The sequence below is a fragment of the Salvia miltiorrhiza genome, chromosome 1 (assembly GCF_028751815.1).
Source record: "Salvia miltiorrhiza cultivar Shanhuang (shh) chromosome 1, IMPLAD_Smil_shh, whole genome shotgun sequence".
In the NCBI taxonomy this organism is placed as follows: domain Eukaryota; kingdom Viridiplantae; phylum Streptophyta; class Magnoliopsida; order Lamiales; family Lamiaceae; genus Salvia; species Salvia miltiorrhiza.
This window is the reverse complement of record NC_080387.1, coordinates 60,502,279-60,528,133: the sequence shown is the minus strand read 5'-3', so window position 1 is coordinate 60,528,133 and position 25,855 is coordinate 60,502,279. Positions and strand designations below refer to the sequence as shown.

The following is a 25,855-nucleotide window of genomic DNA, read 5'->3' as shown; positions in this document are numbered from 1 at the left end:
TTCGTAAAATAAAAACGAACAGATCTATAATTTTAATGAACAGATCAATGTACCGCATGAACAGCAATTTGCCCCGGGTTCGAATCCTGCTGGTGGCGAGTTTTTCTATATTTTTACTAAATACGTCTGTTCATTAGTTATGTTGATGTGTTCGTAAAATATATAGATTTGTTCATGATGAATAAAAAGATAATTCTCTGTTGAACTCAACCCTATATATATATATATATATATGTTTCAAGCAGAAAGAGCGAGAAGAAATATTTCAAAAAGTAGTGCTGCATTCCCAGTGTAATTATGGTTCATATTTATCTATGATTGAGAGTTCATTTGTACATTGAATCGGTCAGTACCATATCATATTATTCATATTTTGTTCCTGGTAATGTGATCCTCTTTTTTAACAAGACAAGACTGGTGCAGCATGTATCATGCAACACAATGGAAACTGATTAATACATTTGTGGTGGAAAAGCAAAATATCATAATATATATAATGTCCAGACATATATATTTACATCAATTAAATTAAATGGCAGGAGCATAGGATACCCCGAAAGCATCTTCTTCCCCATTTCATTTTCACCATGCATCCAATAATTTGATGCAGTTAGTATTGACTTTAATAATTTCTGTCCCCATCAGAATGACGGCAATATGATTGTCAATCATCAGATATAATCTTAAGAGGCCCCAAAATCTATGCTCCTTTCCAGTTTCACAAAACTTACCAAGAATTGCCATCTCCATCGATATTAATTTCACAATAATTTTTATTACATCAATACATTTTCCACATGCAAGTCATTTCAGTTAGCTAACACTTTTGCACTAAAAAATTGTCCAAATTGAATAATGACGGCCTATATTGTAACACTTATAGATTACAGACACCACTTTCTTTGAGAAGAAACAAGAACTAAAAACCAACACATAAAAACCAAGATAAGAAAGTCATTGCAATCTAAGAAACTAAAAGAAAACATCTTACCAATATTATGATTCACAATTGACCAAGAAAAGAATGCTCAAAAGGGAGTAACACTTCCACTCCTAGTTTCAGCTGGGCTATACAAAGCAGACCTATTTCTCGGCCTATTCTCCTCCAACTGCCTCACAACCTCGTCCATCGTAGGCCTAACCGATGCCACCGGGGCGCAGCAGCCCATTGCCAGCTTCAGTGCCTGAACTAGCCCTTCTTCCATGGGATTCCTTATACCTTTCAAGAGCTCCACGTCAAAGACCTCCATCGTCGTCTCCTCCAGAACGGCCACCTTCACCAACGAAGGCAGGTCAAGAAACTCACTGTTTCTTCCAGATTTCCCAGGTCTTTTCCCTAACAGGATCTCCAGCAATACTATCCCAAATGCATAAACATCAGTCCTCGAACTGACTTTCTTCATCTTCTGAAGCTCCGGTGCTTTGTAGCCATCGGATTTAGCAAGAGCTACTATCTCATCTGCCACAGCTTGGACCATTATCTTGTCCAGTCCAAACTCGTTCAGCCTTGCCACAAAGAAGTCGTCTACAAGAACAGTCTTTGATCTCACATTCCCATGTGTTATTGGTGTTTCGAGACCATGGAGATAGGCTAGTCCTCTTGCAATGCCTAAAGCAATCTTGTGTCTCCTTGCCCAACTCAGCACCGGCTTCCCCACTCTTGATTCTGTGCACAAACACGACACGTAAAAGCAGTTATTGCATTAGGCATCCATGCATATCAGAGATGCACTTCAAGTTCATTCATTTAAGACAGGGAAAGCTCATACAAAGACAAAAACTAACTCATAGCTTCTTATCAAATAAATGCTGCTCTTTCCCTTCTTGAGGAGTGAGGTGAATGTATTACATCATCAAACAATCAAATGACGCAGAGGCAATAAGCCTATTCTATAAATTGTTGCCTGAACCATGCTGAAATAAAATTTGGAGGCTGGGTGCATGTCTCATGTCTTAACCTATGATTTTTCTAATGCAACATATAGGTTTTTCTTTGCTTTGCACAAACTATTTTAGTAGTAGTACTAGCTAAACATGAAAACTATGAACATACATGAGTATTAAACATAACAGAACATCATCCCAATAGAAATGCTTTATTTCTTCATCTACACAAAAAAGGGGGGATTACCATGTAAGAGATCATGTAGGGTCTTGTTAGGTAGATAGTCATAGATGAGAAGCTTCTCTCCTCTCTTCCCTTGATAGAAAGCTCTCAATGGGATCAAATTCTCATGTCGAATGCGGCCCAACTGCTTGATGACAGGCAAACATGAGTTCCTATCTTTGCAAGAACCCTCTCTCAACAACCTCAAAGCAATGGTACCTCCATCAGCTAGCTTCGCCTTATACACTGTCCCATAACTAGTCTTCTCCATAACCTGCCCCGTTGCATTCAAAACATCCTCTGAGCTCAAATGCTCGCCGCCTTGAAACAAAACCAGTTTCCCATCACCACCACCACCACCAACAACGCCGGCCTCCTCGTCATATTCCTCCTCAAACTCCTCCTCCTCCTCTTCCTCCACATTCTTCTTCCTCTTCCCTTGGTAATACCCAATCAACAACGAGACCAACACCACAGCTCCAGTCATCAAACCAATCACAAGTCCAGCTATGGCACCAGAACTCAATCCAGAGCCGCCCCCACCGCAGGCCCGGAGGGGCGGCCCACAAAGGCCCGGATTGTTCGCCTCAAAGACCTCCACACCAAACTTGGATTCACCAAATTTCGGCAAAACCCCAGTAAAGTTATTATGAGAAAGATTCAATTTTTCCAAGTTTAATCCAGTGAGGCCCTCTGGAATGGGACCAGAAAACGTATTATCACCAAGATCAAGCTGCTTTAGCGCATGAAACTCAAGTATAAACTCGGGAAAAGTCCCAGACAAGACATTCTGTCCAAAATCAAGAAACTGCAAATTCTTGCAGGTAGCATCAGGCAATGCAGGATCAGGTAGGGAACCGGAGAGAGCGTTACCGTGGAGGCGGAGAGAGACGAGGCGGTCGCAGAGGTTCCAAATCGAAGCTGGCAAAGAACCCTTGAGCAAATTGTGACTCAAATCCAAATCGGACAAAGAAGTGCTGTATCCGAGCTCCAGAGGAATCGGTCCGGACAAAGCATTGGTGCTCAAATATAGGCTGCGGAGGTTAGTGAGCTGCCCAATCTCTCTTGGAAGAGTGCCGGAGAGATTTGCGGATGGGAGCTGCAGTGAGATGAGCTGCAAAAGGGGGTCTTTGTGGAGAGAAATGGAGGTCCACTGAGGCGAGGAGAGGTCGGTGCAGAGGAGAGCAGAGCCATTGGTGAATGCCCATTTCAAGCCTCTCCATTGACAGAGTGGAACGGTGGTGTTCCATGTCAGCAGCAGCAAGTTCTCTGCGGTTCCTTCAAGTGAAGGCTTGATCTTCTGCAGCAGCAGCTCCACGTCTGAGGCGGAGTGGGTTGGAGAGAGAAGGAGAGGAATGCAGAGAGAGAGGAGGGAGAGGAGAGGGAGGAGGTTCGGAGCCGCCATGAGTGAGGCTCAAGGGGGAAAGGGTGCTCAAAAGCAAAAGAAACAGAGCATAATAAGAAAATAGATTTTGAAGGGAGAGAGAGAGAGAGAGAGAGAGAGAGAGAGGCTTGTTTGAGGTTTTTCTTTTGGGGAAAGCTGACAGTGTGTTGACTGCTAGTGAATCAAACAGGAGGCTTTCGAGTTGATTGCTGTTTGCTTGCCGCTATTAAAATTGTTCCATTTTGAAAAAGCTTGTTGGTGGTGTTTATAAACAATGTTTTTGCATCTTTAATGATGCACCGTTTAATCATGTTTTTTAGCGCTCCCACCTCAATTCTTGCTTTTCTGCTTTTGCTTCATTTTCTTAGTTTAAATAAATTATATAAAAATAGAGCTTAGATTCGATTTGGTGTGATTTGATACTAAAATTAAATCATAAAATATGATTAGATGATTTCATTAAATTAAACAAACTACATTATTATCAAAATTATATCAAATTAAATTATATTAATAGTACAATTTAATGTGACTTGATAGTTATTTATATTTTTTTAAAATTTTCCTGCTTAATACTAATAAAAATTTAAATATCTAAGGTCTCAAAAAGAGAAAAAAAAATGGGATTTTATTAGGAAAATAACACTAAAATAAATTAGAGCTTATTAAGAACAAAATTAAGACATGAATGCTTTGAGAATAGTATTTGGGATATGAGATAAATTTATATTCTTTAGCTGAAAATTAAAAAAATACTACTATACTCTCTCCGTGGAGATTAAGGAGAAGATGTAAAATGAATAAAAGTGGTAAGACCACAACTTTTCAAGAGTTAAATATTGTATTTATGTAAATGAGTAATCTTTAATGAGATGATCTAAAATAAAAAAACGAATCATCTTTAGTGGATGGAGAAAGTACTCTTTAATAATAATAATAATAATAATAATAATAATTGTTGGTCCTGATACGAGTCAAACGTGTGTAGGGGAAATAAATTCATGTTAAACTTTGACGGTTGGACCTAAGTTATGAAAGTTAGCTTTAGCTTATGAATGAACCTAATTAGAGCGATTATCACAAACGCTCTCAGACTAATTAGAGCGATTATGATTTGCCACAAGTTATAGACCTACTAACAAGTGGATTTAGATTATGACTTAATTAGCTAGTTATCTAGTCTAGTCAAGTGCAGAAACAGTAAGAGCTCAAAATATTTATACTTGTTTCAGTGAAGTGAAGGATTCTCTTTTTAAGCTCTGAAAGATATGCACAAAAGAGAGCAAAATATCAAAGTAGTAAATAAACGTACACAATATTTTCATGTGGTTAAGAGACTTGAAGCTTCTACTATCTAAACTAATATAAATTTGGATCACAGTCAGAATAACTCTCATGGTGGGCTTAGTTCCAAGAACACCAATTAGAGGTTGAATTGATTGAACAACCAATCTTGGGATTTATGCAAAGGCCTGGTCCTTTTGACAACCCATGGCTACTACTAGTATTATGAATTACTACTACTTCCTCCATCCCAACGAAATTGAGTCGTATTCTTTTTAGGTATGTCCCAACAAAATTGAGTCGTTTCTCTTTTTGAAATAAATTAAAGTTATTTTTTCATTCACTTTCTTTCATTTTACTTTTTTTATATCACATTTTCACTAAACACCGGCTCCTGAAATCTCGTACCTAAAAGAAATGTCTCGCCTTTGCTGGGACAAATGGTGTACTATTTATCGGGAGCTAGGTTTATGACCATGGTAAGTGAACTTTTATATCAAAATTAACAATGTCACATTCCAAAAATAATTGCTCAAAAGTATAAAAAGTATACAAGATGTGTAACAACTTGTCTGAAATTTTGAAAATGTGATTGTGCCATTAAGATTAGTTTTTTTGGCCAATTTGAATATTTTGTGATCAAAGTGAGTTTTGTTACCTATCACTTGAGAAAATATTTTGGTTACTTTATTATTGATTTTGGTTAGCTAGGGTCCATAAAAAGGTTAGGATGGGGAGTGATTGTGGCATGTAAACAAAATAAATTATGGAGAATGAAACAAGATTTATTGAGAGAGGTAGTAGTAGTAGGTATGCCTGAATTGGCAGACACAGATATCCCATCAAAGCAAAAATCCGAAAATTGGAGGAAATATTTGCGGAAGCAGAATGATAATTAGATAAACAATGTGTGAAGAAAGGGTGAATTGAAGAGACACAAAGTCAGAGGTGGATGTCCATTTTCTCATAACTTTACACATTTGTTGTGTGCACGCTTACCTTTGGAATTCCCACAAATTTCTCACATCCACAGAGAGAGCTGTTCACGGCCCTACACGATTCTTGTCGCCATCTTTTTGTTTCTGAATCTACGGTACGCAGACGCGGGCGTATCTTAAGCTTGGTGCTCCGCGAGACGTCTGATTATTCTGGTGGGCCATTCTGCATGCGGCCCACTGTACTTCATAATCAATATGCTCAAGAAAATAGACCATGCCTATAATTTTTGGAACTTCCTTCACACTTGGAACAATAAATAATTAGATTTTGTTTTATTAAATTGTCCAATTTTTATTATTTTTCTGTAATTTATTTTTGCAACCACTTTTTAAGTTCATGCAATCTCGTATTAGTCCCTCCATATCAATATTCTTTTTTAGGCCATCTTAATTATTTTCTTATATGGAATAAATATAACCAAAGAAACATCTAATTACTTATTAATTTTATTATTAACACACTTAAAACACTAATTTCTTAAATCTTCTGTAAAAAAAAACTGATCAACTTAACTGGGATAGAGGGAATAGACGAATAGTTTTTATCACCATCTGCGTTGTGTATTTCATTATTAAGTTTAGTGGCATTAATGTCTAACAATAGTATAAAATAGGTTTAGACCAAAAATGGTCAAATATGTAAAGAATTAATTATTAATTTTTTATTCAATAAAAAAGAATAAATTATATTTATTGTTTTGTCCACATTATAATTATTTTTGTAATTTTTTTTAAATTTGTTTAATTTTTATGTACAAAAAATTATAAAGATAGCTACAACGTGGAAAAAATAGTAAAAATAATTAAATCCTCTTTTATATTGAATAAAAAAATTAAAAAATATTTTTATTAATTTAACTATTTTTTGTCTAAATATATTTTGTTCAAATAATAATACTGGATCACTAATATATACAAGCTATCAAACTGCTATAAAGGAATTTTAAAATATGATAGTTGCTTTCAGGGTATATAATAAGGGTGTATTATCTTTAATTGTAAATTTATCATGAGGAAATAAGATATAAGAAAATATTATCCTCCCTTCTTTTTTTTCTCATGTTCTTTAAAGTGGAAAACATAATATTGTCATGAACTTGAGGGAAAGGATGCTTGCCGAATTTTTTGTACATCTTGCCTAAAGAAAAATTGTCCTTCCTACGTAACATGTGTAAATGGTGAAAATATATGTTTTTCATCATTTTCCATCAAACATAACGCACTCTAAGGATGCGTTTGCTTTGGTTGTAAATTTTCATTAGAAACAATGGATAAGAAAAAAAAAAATGAGAAAATATTTTTTTTTTCCTTTTTTTATCATATTTTTACTATAGATGAAAAATGAGAAAATATTGGAAATATTTTCAAACCACTATTTAAAGATAATATTATCTTGAAAATATGCTTCTCGATAAAATTTTCACCCTACTTGAAAATAAAATTCTATCATAATAAATATAAATAATAATAAAATATATATTTTCTCTCATTTTTCAGTTAAAGTAAACGCATCAAAGATATAATAATTTAAATGCCAAGAATAACTTTCTTTTGGATATCCACATTCAAGTTTTTAATCAATAATATTCCATATCCTTCCTTTATTAAGTGTCTCGCTTTGATATTGTTTTTATTCTTTAGTAAATGTTTCATTTAAAAATTTGAAAGTATGATTATGATATTATTCTTAATTAATATTATACAAAATATGCAATAAGTTATATATATATATATATATATATATCATGATAATTAATAAAGTTACATGTATGAATTTTTTTTATTTCATTGATATGTATAATATGAAGGTTAAAGACACTTAATAAAAAAAATAAAGGGAATATTATTTTTTTGGTCAATTAATGCATAAATTTTGATCTTTTTGAAGTTTAGCCCGAACTAAAATTTTGACTGCAATTAATCTTACATTGAAATCAATTTTTTTACATGGCTTTTTATATGAGCTAGTTATAACACGACATTATTCTAAGGTTGTGTTCTTTATGATTGATAAATTTATCATGAGAAGATGAGAGATAATAAAAATTTATCCCCTTAAATCCTCTTTCCTTTCTCTCATTTTCTCCAAAATAGAATTTTACTCTTTATCTTGATAAAAAAAAAAGAATTTTACTCTTTATCATTCCTCCTATTTAAATTCAAGGAGGAATAATATTATCCCTCCATTTTTGGTGTGAAATAATTATTTGTCTTTGAAGTGAAAATGAGGGATAAGAAATGGTATAGAGCTCTCTTTTTTTAGAAAAAATGGGGGGAGGGGGGGGGGGGGGGGTTAAAAAGAAGGAATTTAAGAGAAGATTTTTTTGTTATCTCATATTTTCTCATGATAAATTTATCAACTGAAGAGAACACGCCCTAAATTGCAATTTGAACTGAAATCATATACTCCCTCGGTTCACGAAATGAGTACCAATTTCTCTTTTTGGCAAGTGTACCCCAGTAACCCCACACATCTATTTGATTAATACACTAAAAAAATGGGCCCCTTAAACTATTCACACTACACTCCATCTTCTTAAAACTCGTGCCGTCCACAAATGGGTACTCATTTCGTGGATGGATGAAGTAATAAAATTTCGATACCCACGTGTGGCCAGAATTTTAATTCATGTCAAATTTCTAAGAATTTAAAATTTATGTATTAATTAACAAAAATAATACTACTATTAACTAAAAATTTAAATTTAATTTAATCTCTCTATTTATATGTAATTAATCTTTTTATTTCACTTTTCAATAGTTTAAGATACATTTTTTTTTTTGAGAGGATTTAAGATACATTTTTAGTTGTCCATTTTGAGGACAACTTCTCCCTCTTACTCTCTTTCTCCCATAGTTGTTCATTTGGGCAAGAGACTTTATTATAGTTTTAACAACTGAAATTAATTTATTATTTGAGCAAATCAATAAGGCTCTGTTTATTTTGATGAAAAATGAGAGAAACAATATATTTTCATCAATTTTTTATTATTTTTACATATTTATTATGATGGAAAAAAAAAAAATTCGGGCAGGGTGAAATATTTTCTCGGACAGCTATTTTTCGCTCTTTTTTCTTCAATGTTGGATAATTTGATTATAGGGTAGGGGTGTGAAAATATTTTTCAACATTTTCTCATCTTTTCATCTCTAATAAATATATGATAAAAAAAAAATTATTTTCTCATATTTTCTTATATATCATTTTTCAATGAAAATTTTACTAAACGGCCTAAATATTATTCACCAAATCTCTTTTCAATGACCCAAATGTCGCAATATTTGCTTGCTTTTTATCGTTGCGCTTTTAGAGAAATAATGGGAAATCTCATAATTTAATTTCGAGTACTTCTAAAATTTAATTTAATGCAATGACATTTTGAGAACGAGATCTGAACTTATTATTACCCCATTAAATTTTGGTTTCTAGCATCTTTTTGTGGTAGGGGTCCCGTCCCGTTTGAGTTTTATATAGTACTACTACTATTTTTTAAAATAATACTAATAATAATAATAGGTTGCAACAGCTACTATTGAATTGCAGGTGAATAGTGTTCTGCACGCACATGGTGTAAATAATTTAACCAAGTCGAAGAACATTTCTTTTAAAAGCTGTTTCCTATTTTATCAAACTTCGAATTTATTTGATAGTCAACCTTATCAACTTTAAACAATCTTTCTTTAAATATACATTAGAGATTTATTTATTTTCTAAATATAAATTGAAGGAGTGGAAATGAGAGTTGAATCCCGACGGATCCATCACCCACCATGAAGATTAGAATTATCGCTTAGTCATAAGTCCGGGGCTCAAATAAAATAATTTGAATCTAAGCAAGTACTATTTTATAACGAAATCTTGCGTGAGATTGTATTCTGATAAGAGATAGTATTAAATTTTGAATTCAAAGTTATATTTAAGTTGAATATGAATTCAGATTCGAATTTTAATCCGTCTCACAATCAAAATGGTCTTATACAAATTTTGTGTTATTTAACTAAAATTTCGACATAGATGAATTCTTGTATGAACCGTCCCTAGTGCATGAATCAATCAATTTGAATCATTAATCTTCTCAATCATTTAATAAGTTGTTAAAATGAATTATTATTATTATTGTTATCATGAAAAAACATGTACTTATTATATATTACTCCCTCTGTCCCATGAATCTTGACACGTATTCATTTTTGGGTCGTCCCACGAATCTTGACACATTTACAAATAAGTTAATAATTATTACATTCTCTCTCCTACTTTATCACTTTTATACTTTATTAACTACACACTTTAAAACATTAATTTACAACTCCTTAATTCTCGTGCCGAAACCAAACGTGTCAAGATTCGTGGGACGGAGGGAGTAGTAAAATAATATTTTCTGAAACAATTTTTATATGTATATAAAATAATACTTCTTTTTATGATAGCTATAAATGATGAAAATATTAATAGTCCAAATTGATTACTAAAACCTGCATTAGTATAAGATCTACTTCCGATTTTGACATTAGCTAAAACTTATTTTTATTAAATCGAGTTCTGAATTTATAGATTAATATTGAATCAAACATCGCATGTTTTGATTTAATTTTCAACTCTACCAAGCATTTGTGTACATGGAAGTTGGCAGGCAGTTAAGATCGGATTCAATGTCTTTTATAACATAAAAAATTCAAACTACAAATGCAATTCTGTTTGTACTTATACTATAAATAATTGGCTGGAAAAAAAGTTCAAAACAAGAAGCATGCGAAGGTATGATGCGGTTTTAACAACTTTACGACATATAAAAAAGATAATCCATTCCCACTTACTAGTTCATTTTTTTTTCTTAAATCTGATTTCTGACATGAGATATAAAAATGATTTGAAGGCATGCCATGTCTTTTTCTTTTTTCTTTTTTTCCCATTGTACAATTAAGCATTAATTAATTTCATTTTTAGATATTTTGAAAAGGATGCGAAACTAGAAGGGCACCACACTTTTTGACAATAAAACTTGGTGGTGGTGGGTAAAACATTAAAAAGGGCAACAACTGAAATTAACATAAGAGTACATCACAGTAATCGCTCATAGCATCATTTACTGTGGGTAAAAAACATTGATAAATGCAAGTGCAACAACTAAAATTTACATACATCACTTATAGCATCATTACTAGATATATCCGCCGCACGCTTACTTCCATTATTTTAAATTGGATAAATAATTAAAGATCATTTATTACCTCAACGTTCTCACGAATTAACGATAATATTTCAATATAAATATAATTACAAAAGATATCTAATTTTCAAAAAATAACTTTTGTGCCTAAAAAATTATTTGCAGAGCCCGGCAAATGACATATCTCACCGAAGCGTGTATGTGACATTAGATAGATTTACACATTTAATTTTGATTTTCTAAATAGGGATGGACTATATATCGTGAAAACACTTCTTAAAATAAAAATAAAAATAATTTTTAATGTATGAATTTTATGTGGAACATGTATGAATTCGTTGTATAAAGGTATAAATTGTGAAAAATAAATTTTTGTTACCTTTGGAATTCTAACTCAGGACCACGAATTCATCCAACAGGGTTACGAATCAACCGTAGAAATTATGTGACTTCCACATAATATTGGTTAGGTCTCTAGTTGGCCTAACCATGCTTCGGGTCCACTTATAAACTAACTGCAACATTGATTTGACTCATCATTATGACTCATATGAATTAGTTTCGAATTTTTGAGTTTTGATTTACTTTCAATTAAAAAATTACAATAATTGAAATAAAATGAAATTACATCAACAAACATAAATAAGAAAAATACATCAATTAAAAAAATCGTTAAAGAGTCGTTGCCCCCTTTTTGTGAATTGGAGAATTTGTAAGGAATGGATGAAAGAAATTGAGAGGAAATGATGTAGAAATAGTTATTTATAGATGAATTTAAAAAAAAAAATTGGTTAAAGAGACGTAAAAGAGCTGTTGCCCTATTTTGTCAATTTTTTTTCAATGCATTGCACGTGCCACACATAAACGCTTGAGCCTGGCTCGTTGGGGTGAGCCTCGCCTTGAGCCCCCGTATGCCGCATCAGTCGGCTCATCGCAAAGGCCGACTCGAGCCAGGCAATGAGCTACATTGATGCGAATGCTCTTATATATGCACATCAGATATGGCACATTTCACGTGCGCACTCAGGTGAAACACATTACTTTTTAGGCGTCAGAAATTATTTTTGGAACACAAATATTATTTATTTTTAAATATTGGATACTTTTTTACAATAATATTTATGTTGGGATATTTTCGTGGCCCAAAAATAATTTATTTTTAAATACTGGGTATTTTTTTTACAATAATATTTACGTTGGGATATTTTCATAAATGTTAGTGGTTTTAACAATTAACCCTAAATAAATTTCAAAGCAACTCAACCGAAAATATATTAAAAGCTCGAACATTACAATTCTCGATCATTTTCCTTGCAAGATTAACCTAGGATCTGTTTGTTATTAAATGTTAATAAACATATATAGTTATTTGTCTTCAAGGGGATACCAAGCGGTGCGAACTCCTGTCTACGAGGGTTCAAACCCCACCGCTCCCCCTCCTCCTCAAAAAAAAAAAAAAACAATAACAACAACAACACATATAGTTCTTTTCATTTAGGGGAAGAAATAAATGTTCATTAAATTAACATAATATAGGTTACAAATTACAGTATTTGTGATCCATACGTTTAGATAATTTCACCATTTAAAAATTAACATAATATAGGTTACAAATTTTAAGTGTGTTGGAATCTTAGAAATGACACGAGCCACTCTTTAAATGTCGAGAACCCGACTTTGTTTAACATAAACAATGCATGATTGCATGCAAATCCCACAAAGGCCCAAAATTTCAAGATTTGAAGAATTGAGCGATGATAATTTGAGGATGTACCATTTCCCTCCCAATTTTACCATTTTGTTGATATTTATGCACTCGGTCAAAACTTTAGAATCAAGCATGTTTATTGCGAGAGTATTTCAGCTACTCACAAATTAGCTAGAGTGTCTGTTGAGTTTCCTATGTCGTATGTATGGGAAGAACCCGGATTCTTGTTTTAACCATGGATTGCAAATAAATAGACCACATTTACCACAAAAAAAAAAAAAAACATTCGGTCAAAGAGTGCAAGGGACACTCTGAGCATTTGATTTCACAAGTTTCTACAAGCATTTTTTTTTTTTTTTGGCATTTCAAATTTCATTATGGTATTTTAATCTCGTTAAACTGCAACTAATTATTATTATTATGAGAGGGAACCCAACACATTCATATTTGTGTTTTCCTCTATGGTATGGTAAGTAAGTACTGAAATACGATAACAAACCGCCAATCTTGTCTTATGTGACATGAAAGGTGTCCAAGCCACAGAAAGTTTTATATTCTCCCACAACATGAGATGAAAAATAACTAATTGAATTTTAAAGTGTTACGTACTAAAAATCATCACCCAACGGCAAACACCATAATGGATATCTCATAATCCTCGACATTAAAAAGATAAAACAATTTTCAACAAAAATACAGACAACCATATGAATTTCATGTTCAATGCATAACTTATTTCTACACCAAACCAAAGCTACTGGAATTTATTCAACAAAACTACTGTCAGATCAAATTAATTTTATTTCTTGAAGAGGATTTTTGCTGAAATACTGTTGAGAAACAAGAACAATATATTGTCAAAAATGCTAGTATTTACATTTGAAGACATATCGACATTAAAAAAAAAAAGAGGAGAGAGGAAGAAGGAGTTGAACCTATTTATTTGTATTTTTCCATAATTTTTCTGGCTTCTTCAAGACTGTCGTCTACAGAAGCGGTTTCTCCTCCACCTCCTTTTGGGGCTTCATCTTTGTTCAAGGCTATAAATGTAAAATAACATAGCCCCATCACAGCCTGCACATCAACATTACAAATTCTCTTGTATGTCACATTAAATAAGATAAGGGTTAATTGCCGAATTTAACACAACCTTTCACGGTTTCACCAAATTAATGCAGCATGTCTTTAAAACATTGCAATTTAACCCCAATCTTTCAATTTTTTCGACGTCATTTGACTCGACATGTTAGTGAAGACAATGGAGTGTATGTGTGCACTTCACATCTCACAAAAAGCAGAATGCTATAATTCAAAAAATTGAAAGGTTGTGGTAAAATTGCAATGTTCTAAAAGTCATGTTGTAATTGTCAGTTAGATAAGAGATTATGCTAAATTCGTTAATGAATTCACCCATAAACTATTTATCTAGAAACTAACCAAAAAACTTAAAAGTACACATAATTTAATTGTAAATATACTATTAATGATAATTTGGAGAAGGCGAACTACTGACTCTTTTCACTCTAGCTGGATTCTGCTAAGTTACTGCATATAAAAAGATGGCATCAATCTCTTCTATAACCTTTTCTTCTCGCTCCTCTCAAACTCACGTACTCCGTTCTATCACATATTTCTAATGAAAATTCACTTTATATAGATTTCCATCTCCATCGTTCCTTCTAAAGACTAAAATCCTTTGCCTACAAGAATCTTCTTATTGATATTGTATTATTATTTATTTATTTTTGATAAATTTACAATATTAAATAAAGAAATTAAAAGGTCGTGCCACAGGGGACTCGAACCCAAGACCTTTGGCCTTAGGCATTAACCCCTTAATGCTTGGCCAACACCATGTTGTATTATTATTAACCCTTCTTGCCACTGTGTAACCATATTTTTGTTACATTGACTCACATTTATTGAAGATACATTCTTGATTCTTTTCATTGCAGAAGCATTGCATGCCATATTCAGATGTAGTGACATCCATTTTGTTCCATATCCCATGTTGTAAAACACAATTACCGGACTCTAAGAGCAAAGAAGCAATTCATTTCCATTTGTAGTGTCTTTCCCAAAGAAGCCTGGGCTTTAAATAAATCTAATTGTTTGATTAGCTTTTCTGGTTATGACATGGATGAAATGCAACTAGAGCGTGTTATTCACTAAACCAAGAAATACAAGATGCTCATCGAATGATAAGAAAGCCACTTCCACGTATAAAATTTCAGAGATTCAAGGATTGGACTTTTCATTGTACACTATGAAGTTTATTCGAGCAACGACCATGAATGCTATGATGGCAAAGGGAATTCACACTGTAATAGCTATTAAAAGTTCAAAACCAACATAAGCAATGAAAATTTTACAAGGCATTAAAGGATAAGTAGAAGGCAGATTTGGTGCAATCTTGAATTTGGTTTTTGCATCTTCAAGTATGAAAAATAGGGCGTAAGAATGTACCAGTGCAAAAACGGCTGTAGAGATGAACGACTTCAGCACAAAGAGCACCAACGTGACTGCAACAGCAGTCACTGAAAGCCTTGCTAATGGTCTTGGAACAGCAGCCTTGCAAAAGGAATCAAAAAGATAGGTTGATTGTTGGAATCGATAAATTAATGTCAATGTCCGACAGTAACGAGACACCTTATTGATAATACTTACTGGCACGAAGCTAGTTCCTGCTTCAACACCATCCTTGCCAACCTTCCATATGGTTAGAATAGCTACAGGAGAGTATATGCAAATAAAAATTCAAAAGGCCTAAGCAAATCACAACTAAGCTACGGATAGTTGAATGATGAAAGTAATGCATTCGTAGGGTGCCAATATTACTGCAAAAAAATGCAAGAATCACGCTCAATCAGTGGCCTCAATTTAAGTGAATGAAGTTTTTAATTCCTATTTTGCTGCAAGTAGAATCTCTTTGAACTAGGTAGATGAAATTACAATCATAATTCCTTTTATAGAATCACTATGTAATGGAAAGACAAGTTAAAATTGAATAAAAAAAGTTAATTTCGAAGATCATATTCCTCCAACTCTCTCGTTCTTTCTACTTTGTCTTCATTTGGATCTATGAAGCCCTCGGTGGTACACCAGTCTTTGAAGCTTTTTTTAATCCATTTTTGAGGAATGCTTTTACTCAAGATAGTGTTTTGGGGACCACAAGATTAGATTAGAAATTTTACAAAAGACGTGCGTGTGTTGGTCTAGACATCTAGTGGTAGAGTGGTTATTGTCTAAGGCCAAAGGTCTTAGGTTCTAGTCCACAGTCACGCAATTTTTGAAAATTTATGTCTCGTCAACCCAAAAATGTTAGTACAAAGGATTAAAGTATCTTTCCTCAGTTTTTTGGATTTAAACAACGAAAGAAAAGGATTAATACTGTTCATGACATCATAAATGAATTCTATAAATGAGAACAAAATCTTGAGCACCATACAGCCTCTTTAAACCTTCAGTTTTAATAATGTTAGGCATGATACAAAGTTGGATCTGCCAGAGATTAAATGAAATGAATTTGTTCATCTTGCAAACCATACATTTATAATGTTATTCGATATGCAGGATTTCATTATGTATACAAATAAAATAAGCCATCTAAATCTTTGTAGAGAGGATATAATGATAAGTCACAGAATTAAAAAGCTGATACAATAAGCAATTAAGTCAAAAAAATATTACTCTGTACCATCACTGATCTCACATAATGTGACTCTAAGTCTCTTTACTAAATGATATCAGTGTAATGGGACAAAATCATCTGATTATTGGATTAGAATGGAATCACGCTATAAAATGTAATAATGTTACGTTTCTAACCAATGTCTCCAGTTTATAGGATCCACATACTTCCCAGCTAGTCAGTGTGATAAATGGATTTGTGCTATGATATGATTCAGGAGTTGGCTGCCCTTGAGGCCGATGAAACTTACCTTTGGGATTAAACTAAAACCTGATGGGGCTGTGGGCAGGTAGAACACGTGTCTAGTTCAAAGGGACATCATACTTTGTCATTACACCAATAGTTACTCATCTGTTGCTAAACGTGGGACAGTAAGACTTTTCATTGGTCTTGCTGATGCGAATGTTATTTGCAGCAATAGTATAATAATACTTTTCTTCATCGATTTATACAGGATTACATTTATATGCTTTCACCAGAGCGTTACGACTAAGCAAAAGCCAGAGCAGGTTTACTGAATTAAAACAGAGTGTATATGGGTCAAAGCAAGCACCCCCAGCCAGAATGGAATTCTGAACTGAGAGTCAAAGCTTTTGGTGATGCAAAATATTTCTTAGGCTTAGAGATAAATTGCAACCAAGAAGAGATTTATCTTAATCAGTGATACATTCTACACCTGCTGCAAGATGCTGGATTAACAGGATGCTTCTATCCCATTGCTTAAGGGTCTACAATAGGCTTCTCATTCAGGAATCAGATTGGTATCGCCAATTAGTAAGTCGACTACTCTATTTGAACCTAACTCGGCCAGACATCATCTATATCCAAATCTTCTGCGGACGCACGATACTTCCAGATCTTCATACTCCCATCAATTTGTTGTGTGACAATAAAGCTACCATACACTTGGTTTCGTATCACCCAACATGTCCAAAGGTTTCGTATCACCCGACATGTTCCTATGAAGCTTCAGCTTGCTGATACCTTATGATGTTCACCAGTTCCAACTTAAGAGAGGAATGAAATCTATTCCAGCCGACTGGCATTTCACATGCCGGCTCGTTAGTTTACAAGTGTGGTTAGCTATAACTATAATCATTCTGAATCTGCACATGTGACTGTGATAAGATTGCTCTTCTCTCTTACTAGACAATTTCTCATTTTCTCTCACTACATGATTTCCACTATCGCTTATTGCAAAATATTGCAATATGTAACTAAAACACCGTCCCATGGTTTTTCCCCATTGTTCAAAAGTATTTGAATACAGATTTCACTCTTGCGTCCTTATTACTTTCGTCATAATTTTAGTTCCAGAAGCCAGAATTCAGATTTTAGGCACCCTTTTCCAACACACATCAAAACACTAGTCATTAGAAAACAATTAATTACCCACAACTTTGCTTCAAAATGCCAAAAACTTCAGATTGCATAACATAATAACCTCAAGCTCATGCCCCAAAATCTTAATAATTATTTTGACAGAGAAAATATAGAAACAGTCAATTCTCGCATCACTTATCAGGCATCAAGCTTAATCTAACAATGAATAAACGCAATTTTTTCACTTTCCTGGACCAAAAATCAAAAGGGTACCTTTTTTTTTTTTAACTTGATGAAAAGAGTACCTTTGAACAAATTGGATTGCGCAGCAGATATAACTGGAAGTCTGTGATTCTTGAGCTGCTTGATGTGTACGGACGGAATTCGGATTTGCATCTTCAACTCCGAAAGGGAATTTGAGGAAAGAAATTGGGACGTTTTGAGTGGAGAAATCTGATTTTTGCAACATTTAGGAGACGAAATTGGAAGCAATAGGGTCTTGTGTAACACCACGATACCAGTAGAAGCCATGCTTGAATATCTATTTTCTGTTGATAATTATATTTCTCCCATTGTGTTCTATGCAAAATTTAGCGGTTTTTATTGCTCAAAAAAAGAGAAAAGAGAAAAGGAGATTAAGTGATATAATGGGTGAACTATTTCGCTAAAACAAAAATAAAAATATGGGTGAACTGTGGTAGTCGATTATGATGGTTGAGGCCTATATATTTTCCACTCTGGGCTTCATCTAATTTGGGCCCGCGATATTTTCTTTTACATATAAGTGAAATTCATTTTGTTATTAAGGCTTCCAAAAATATTTCACCTTTTCAAGTTGGGTGATTCTAAATGTAGCCCCTAATTTTATCATTATAACCTATTATTTGAAAATATTAATAAAATAATAGTAATAAATTTTATTCTCTTCGTCCATTGAAAATATGTCACTTTGGTTGGGTACGAGCTTTAATAAAATGATTGGTGCCTTTTACGTACTAAAAACAGGGTGCCTACATTGTATGAAATGATATTGGAGATTGAATAATGAGTATTTTTTTTGTAAATAAAGGATATTTGAAAGGATAAATGGTTAAAAAAAATATGAGATCATGTACTAAAAAGAAAAAAGTGATTATGAGTATTCGGAGTGGTGAATTATAGCATAACAACTCTTATTCGCAATAAAAATTATTTCGGATTGTGCATAATAGCCTAAGACTTCGTATTCACAATCAAGAGTGTGAATGATAATCTAAAACCTTTCATTCACAATCAACAATGTTTTGAATGGTAAATAATATTCCTTCTGTCCCATAAAAACTCTCATTAACAACTAAAAGCATTTTGAATTGTGAATCAAAAGGATAAAAATAATAGATATGATTATTTTTTTATTATTTATATTAATAGATACTTTTATTAATTAGAATTATCCCAATTTGAATATTTTAAAAATTCACTCTAAATTTTACGGGGCTATGCAGATTATTGCTATTTTGGGATTTAATATGGTACCATTGGAATTTAAAATTGAAGTTTATAAGGATATGATACTAAAATTATTATTATTTTTATATTATTATTTTAAATAAGAGGTTACAACAAGAAATTTGAGTTTTATTTAAAATAGATGATCTCATGCGTAGCTTGTTGTACCATACAACAAGATGGTCCAAAGAAACACATAAATATTACTAATAGCTGCAAGTAAGATCAGCAACTCAATTGAAGCTGGTTTGAATATGCGCCTAGTATCTACAAGGACATGAGTTCAAAATTTACAAGCCACGACCTTGTGCATTCAAGGCACGCTTGAGCTAGATGCTCAATTGGCAATTACTCCCAATCATTAATAAATATGTACTTCCTTACACCATCCTGTTATATGGTACAACAAAATGTATAGGAGAATATGTGTATTTAAATTTACCCTATCAAATTTCTTTCGACCTTTTGTATGACAAAAAGTTTGTATAATATCATTTGACATATAAGATTTATCAAACGTGTCAAATATTCGAATTTAAGCTCACAACTAATGATATTTTTTAAGGGACATTTACTTTAAAAGATTAATATTGCTAGATAAAAATAACAAAGACAATTCCTTGTTTACTTAAACGGATTGAAATTTTGAGATATTCTAAGGTACTCAGTCATACATCTTACATTAAAGTAAAATGAATGTTCCCTGAGAAGATAACTAATGATATCTTTATTATGTATATTTTATTATATATGCTTGGGGTTTCTTGACTCTCATTTTCTGGATTTAAATCTTATATCAAATACTCATTCCGTCCCGCGAATCTTGAGTCAATTCTTTTCGGCACGAGAATTAAGAAAATAGTATTTAGTGTGTTAAGTGTGGTAGGTGAAAAAATAAAAATATGAATAAAGGGGATATTTTTGCCATATAAAGAAGTGACTTAAGGTTCGTGGGATGATCGAAAAAGGAAAGTGACTCAAAATTTGTGGGACGGAGGGAGTACTACATAGAGGGAATATAATAGAGATAAATCCAAAAGTACTTGATTTTTTTTTTAAAGTAATCTCCAATTCTCATTACACTTTGCATATTTCTTTTTGGCATGATTAATTGGAAGAGTAAGATTATAGTGTAAATGTAAGTGACTCACATATTTAATATAGTATAAAGTGATTAGTTAAAAGGAAAACATGACAAATATAATATGATACTCTGAAAATAAATATGGGTAAAATTTAATAGAACGGAGAAAGTATTGTTTCATACCTATTCCTTTTTTTTTTCAATTCAACCAATTATATCCTTACTATATATTTTTTTCAATGAAAGAATAAATAATTTTTAAAGATCGCGTAATCATATACTTGAATATGAAATCTTTAGCTTCTTACATTAACAACATTACCACATTACTGTGTACACATTTATTAGTTACACCAACTGCAACTAAAGACACACACTTATAGTACATTTGAATGCATGTTGCATCAATTCAAATTAAATTTTAATAATAGTTGATAAACTCTAAGTGTGAGTTAATAAAAGTTAATTGAAAATTAATGCATCCTAATCATTAATCAAGAGATAATAAAAAATAATTGAAATTAATTAATAGTTGAAATACTCCCTCCGTCCTAATAATGAAGACACACTTCATTTGGTCACAAAGATTAAAGTAAGGTAGTTTAGCATCATTAGTGTATTTAATTAAAGAATTGATAAGGGGTTTTATTAACTCTCAACTCTCTCTCATCTTCTCCGATTACCACCGCCGCCGCCGACCACCGCCGATTCTCTCTGCTATGCACGCCTGTTTCAAAAGTCAAATGCACGCCTTTTTCAAACCTAGAAAATCAAATGCACGCCTGTTTCAAAAGTCACAGATTCTACGATCATCACCGTCGACCACAATTCTTCTTCCCTATGCTCGCCGCCCAAAAATCAAACCCCTCTCCCACTATCCCTCTCTCTCTCACTCAAAACACACACTCACAGTCACATATCTGTCGCCCAAAAATCTAACCCCTTTCCTTTCGCCGCTGCTCCTTCTCTTCATAGATCCGCGCACCTACAAACCCTAGCCCCTAGATCTGACGCGCCTGCAAACCCTAGCCCCCAGATCCACCGCCGTGCAAACCCTAGTCCACCGGCGAGGGGGAGAGAACGAAGGAGATGAGGCAAATGATTCCGTCGGAGGAAGCGAAGCCACTGAGAACGAACGAAATGAGAAAAAAAGGGAATGGGTGACGACTGTTCGGTCGGAGAAGAAGAAGCAGGCAGTGGCTGTACCACTGAGGCGGCGTCTTCGTCGGGCGAGAGAGAGAGAGATGGGGATGGATACCGCCGACCTTCGTCGGGCAGCATTGCGGTCAGGGCGGCGCCGGCGGTGAGAGAGCTGAGAGAGAGAGGGGGTTGATTCTGGGAGAGAGAGGCTGAGTGTATAAAATATGTTTAATTAGGATTTTTTTTTGTCTTATTTATACCTTAATTAAGGTGCAATTAATTAGTGTATCTTAAGCTCTAATTATTTTCTTATTTAGAGGTGTGTCTTTATTATTGGGACAACCCAATAAAAAAAGTGTGTCTTTATTAGTGGGACGGAGGGAGAAATATTAAAATAATATTATTAATTTAATACTACTTAATTGCAGCTGTCTACATCAAAATCAACTGATCGATATCAACCCGCAAATAAAAGATTAGTTACACTAGACTGTACCAACACAACACCTTACTCAAACCACCAACTCTGGAAAAGTCGAACTATCCAAGAAATAGTATCAATGACTATAAAATAATACCGTGAAAAATATTAATTAAAAATAATACTAGTACCGTATATTTCAAATGAATTGCCAAAAAAAAAAAAAAAACGTGAATAGATTCCATAGGTGGAAGTTCCCAAGGCCATTTCCTAGAATTCTGGGCTTGGAGTTGGAAGGCACCTCTTATCTTTAGCATACACTAATAATAAGTCCACTTCTTTTTCTTTTTATAATAGATTTTTAAATCCTAATTAATGGGCTTTTAGTCAATCTCATTATATTTTATACGATCCTCTGATTTCACTTGTACCATTCTGTCTATTAAACTTTAAACATTTAAAATAGATAACTGTTACATTATAAAATTTAATTACTCAGAAAACAAATAAAGAAACAGTAGTTGGTTTCAAAATTCAATTGCTCTGGTGATTGTGAAAAAAAAAAGTGAGAATTAAGAATTAGAAAAAAAGTATGGCCCTCTTTGTAAAGGAATTTAAGTAGTCATGTGCTCTCGGCCTTAAAATCTGGAATTCTTGAGCAATGCTAATTTAACCTTTTTCTTTTGACGAAAATCAATATTTTTAAGATGATGCACATCCATCGTTTGCTGACCCTAATAATAGTGGACTCACTTACAATAACGACAAGTCACAACTCAGCACAAAACCAAGTCATAACTCATAATTTTGACACTTTACCATTTAGTTACGTCTTTATTTTATTTAGGAGTTATGATAAAAAAAAAAAAATATACGAATTTTGAAAAAAATTGTAATTTTTACATGAACTTCAATTAAATAAAAAAATATATGAATTTATATTTTTGTTGTAATTTTCACCTAAGTTTGATTTTTAACGAAACTAGAGCTTAATTCAGAGTCAAAATTAAGTCAAACAAATTAATTTTGGGTAATTGGTGTATAAATACATGAACTTTACTCACTTTTTGGTATTTAACATGAACTTTAAAATCTTGTTATAAATACATGAACTTTAAACTAATTTAATTTTTGACCCATTTTTTATACTTGGCGAAATTAATGCTGACATGTCAAAATTAAAACTTAGTTGGCAAAATTAATCATCTAGTTGGCATATGACTAAGAAATTTCCTCCCCCTATTCAATTAATACAGAAAATCTCATTCACCTTTACTTATCTGTAATTCTATCTCTTTCATCTAATTTCAACGAAATAAGCGAATAAGCATACATTAAACATCCCAAATCAGAAATTTGATAATTGACAGATGCATTCATCGATTTTTTTTCTCTTAGTATGCATAATCTTTGTTTCCAAGTAAAATATGAAAACACACTCTATTCAAAATTAGCAAATGACAAATGACTCAATCCCCATTTTTTTTTTCAAAACTCATTATCCACCACCACAGCAAAGCTAATACATAAACTATTAACACATAACACACCCAAGTCTACAATATAACTAAGAGTCTGAAGAGATGTGACAACCAATTCTAGCAGCAAAAAACACAAAACACACCCAATTCTGCTTCCTAAGCATATTTTCTGGCAGCAAAAGATATATTTCAGCAGCAAAAAACATCCAAGTAAAATGACCAAATATGTGTACACATTTTGCTATTTAAGTTCTACTTTCTTGAGTGGTCTTCTCAACTGCTGAACTTGAAGTGGTGGTCTTCTTCCTTGGGTTGACAAATGTAGTCCTCTTGTGAGATGGCATCTTCATGTATATATTCCCAGATTCACACTGCATCACACCATAGCCTTGAGAAGCAATCCTCTTTTCTTTTCTAAACCAAAGTTTGATGTGCTGCTTCATTGCCTTTTGAAGTGCTTCTTGCATTTGATGTTGATGGTTCAACTATTTGTTGTGGTGCTTGTGTTTTGCGTGGTCTTCCTCTTTCACCCTAGCAACAATGAGATACAATTGTTAGTATAAGATTGACTGAAAAAGTTTAAAAATAGATGAAGAAATAACATAATATAACCTTTTTTTTAGGTGGCTTGTCAACAGGTGTATTTTTGCATCCTCTGCTGTTATGACCTTGCTGAAAACACTTTTGGCATGTCATACGTGACCCATTCCTTCTAAGCTTGTTGGGATTCGAAGGATTTGGCTCTGATGGGTCTCTTATTCTCCTTTTCTTCGGCCGACCTGGCATCTTTTTTCTTTGAGGTGGTTTTACATCATAGCCTTCTGCTCTTGGCCACATCTTCTCACCATTCAAAGGTGGAAACCCAAATTCATATAAGAGTTTATACCTCTCCAAAAAAAAGTACTCGTGCACATAATTTTCTGCATTGTCCTCGAGAAAATATATCGCTGAGCAAGCATGTGCACATGGTATCCCTGTTATATCCCACAATCTACATGTGCAAGATCTAGAAACAATATCAACAACAAAACGATCCTCATGCTTTTCAACTTCAAACCTACCTTCTAATGCAGGATGTGTAACACAATATCCACTACTATACTTCATCTTCTCTAGCTTTTTTCTAACATCAGGGCAGAGCTTGTCATTACTCGTTTAAATATCCACTCATATCTACAAGTTTTTGTCCAAATTTATATCAATAAAAAGAAAATCATAATTCCCCTATTTTAGCAGGAGTTTAACGGAGCTATTTTCAAAGAGTTTGGTAGCGCCAATTTCAAAGAAAAATATACAGAGGTTTTAACCCCTAACCCCTAATTAGGAAACAATGGAAGAGAATGAAGTAATTAGAACACATAATTTAATCAAGATATTATATAAAAATCCTAATCCCTAAAGCTAAAACTTTAAAGAATAAGAGCAGGGGTCCTACCTGTTGCTCATTCCTCTAACACTAGTCTTGGACCACCACCAAAACTCAAAGAAAGACACAAACTTGAGCGGTTCAAGGCACGTTCATTTGCCAACGAGATGAGTAATTTTTTTGTAAGTGAAAAACAAAGGGTGAAAAAGAAAGAATGAGAGATGAGTAGAAGTAAAATGGGGGAATGTAATTTCGTTAGGGTTAGAGAGAAGTGGAAGTGAATGTGATTTTTTGTATTAATTGAATAGAGGGATGGAATTTCTTAGTCAGATGCCAACTAGATAATTAATTTTGCCAACTAAGTTTTAATTTTGACATGTCAGCGTTAATTTCGTCAGGTACAAAAAATGGGTCAAAAATTAAATAAATTTAAAGTTCATGTATTTATAACAAGATTTTAAAGTTCATGTTAAATACCAAAAAGTGAGTAAAGTTCATGTATTTAAACACCAATTACCCATTAATTTTCCCCTTCTTAGACCTTCGAGTTTCTATAAACATATACTCCTAATCATCATAAGTTAGATTAACATCAAGTGAATTTTCAATTGTCAACTAAGCTCTAATTTCGCTGAAAGTCAAATTCAAATAAAAATTACAACAAAAATATAGATTTATGTATTTTTTTTACTTAATTAAAAGTTCAGGTGAAAATTACATTTTTTTTCTATAATTCATGTATTTTTTAACCATAAATCCTTTTATTTATCACATAGCATTCAATTTTATTTTCCTTTCTTAGCCGCCATAATAAAATTGTTTTGTTATTCGTGTTTTCAGTTTCTCCTTTTTGAAAAACAAAATGTATGTTTTTCAAACTTTGAAATTTTAGAAGTTCGAAAAAATATATCATGTACTTAAAATGGAATGTTATAGTTTATCTAATCTATTTGGGAGTTTTAACCCAATATATGGTTGATTATAACCTGTGTTTTAATATTTGGAGCGAGTTGTAAAAAATGGTAAGTAAAAACGAAGAAGAATTAAAACACCAATCTTTCGATAAAATTGCAAACATATTCGAGTTTTAGGCCTAACGAAAATCGTTTATTAATTCTAACTAAATTGGGATCCTCTAAGCACGATTAATAAATTACTCATATATATGGGCATATAGGATTTAACTTTCCTAATCAACCACAAATCAAC

At 32.9% G+C, this 25,855-nt stretch overlaps 3 protein-coding genes across 5 annotated transcripts; all 3 read right to left on the bottom strand.

The window, feature by feature from the left end:
* Nucleotides 1–936: 936 nt before the first annotated feature.
* LOC131000422 (putative kinase-like protein TMKL1) lies at nt 937–3,766 on the bottom strand. The gene is made up of 2 exons (XM_057926326.1): nt 2,132–3,766; nt 937–1,666 (listed from the first exon to the last, which is right to left on the bottom strand). Exons 1-2 carry the CDS (start codon nt 3,510–3,512, stop codon nt 1,029–1,031), a joined length of 2,019 nt encoding a protein of 672 aa, XP_057782309.1. The 5' UTR covers nt 3,513–3,766; the 3' UTR covers nt 937–1,028.
* Nucleotides 3,767–13,433: 9,667 nt separating this feature from the next.
* Nucleotides 13,434–18,371, bottom strand: LOC131000406 (uncharacterized). Of its 3 annotated transcripts, none has more exons than XM_057926303.1 (4): nt 17,972–18,364; nt 15,320–15,381; nt 15,119–15,223; nt 13,434–13,726 (listed from the first exon to the last, which is right to left on the bottom strand). In XM_057926303.1, the coding sequence occupies exons 1-4, from the start codon at nt 18,195–18,197 to the stop codon at nt 13,592–13,594; spliced, it is 528 nt and encodes a 175-aa protein (XP_057782286.1). In that variant the 5' UTR covers nt 18,198–18,364; the 3' UTR covers nt 13,434–13,591. The 3 variants fall into 3 exon arrangements, with proteins under 3 accessions (XP_057782286.1, XP_057782297.1, XP_057782278.1); XM_057926314.1 differs by having other exon boundaries at nt 13,434–13,692; nt 17,972–18,362; XM_057926295.1 differs by having other exon boundaries at nt 13,434–15,223; nt 17,972–18,371.
* Nucleotides 18,372–23,250: 4,879 nt separating this feature from the next.
* LOC131000399 (uncharacterized) lies at nt 23,251–24,961 on the bottom strand. The gene is made up of 2 exons (XM_057926286.1): nt 23,893–24,961; nt 23,251–23,811 (listed from the first exon to the last, which is right to left on the bottom strand). Exons 1-2 carry the CDS (start codon nt 24,385–24,387, stop codon nt 23,695–23,697), a joined length of 612 nt encoding a protein of 203 aa, XP_057782269.1. The 5' UTR covers nt 24,388–24,961; the 3' UTR covers nt 23,251–23,694.
* Between the last annotated feature and the right edge of the window lie 894 nt (nt 24,962–25,855).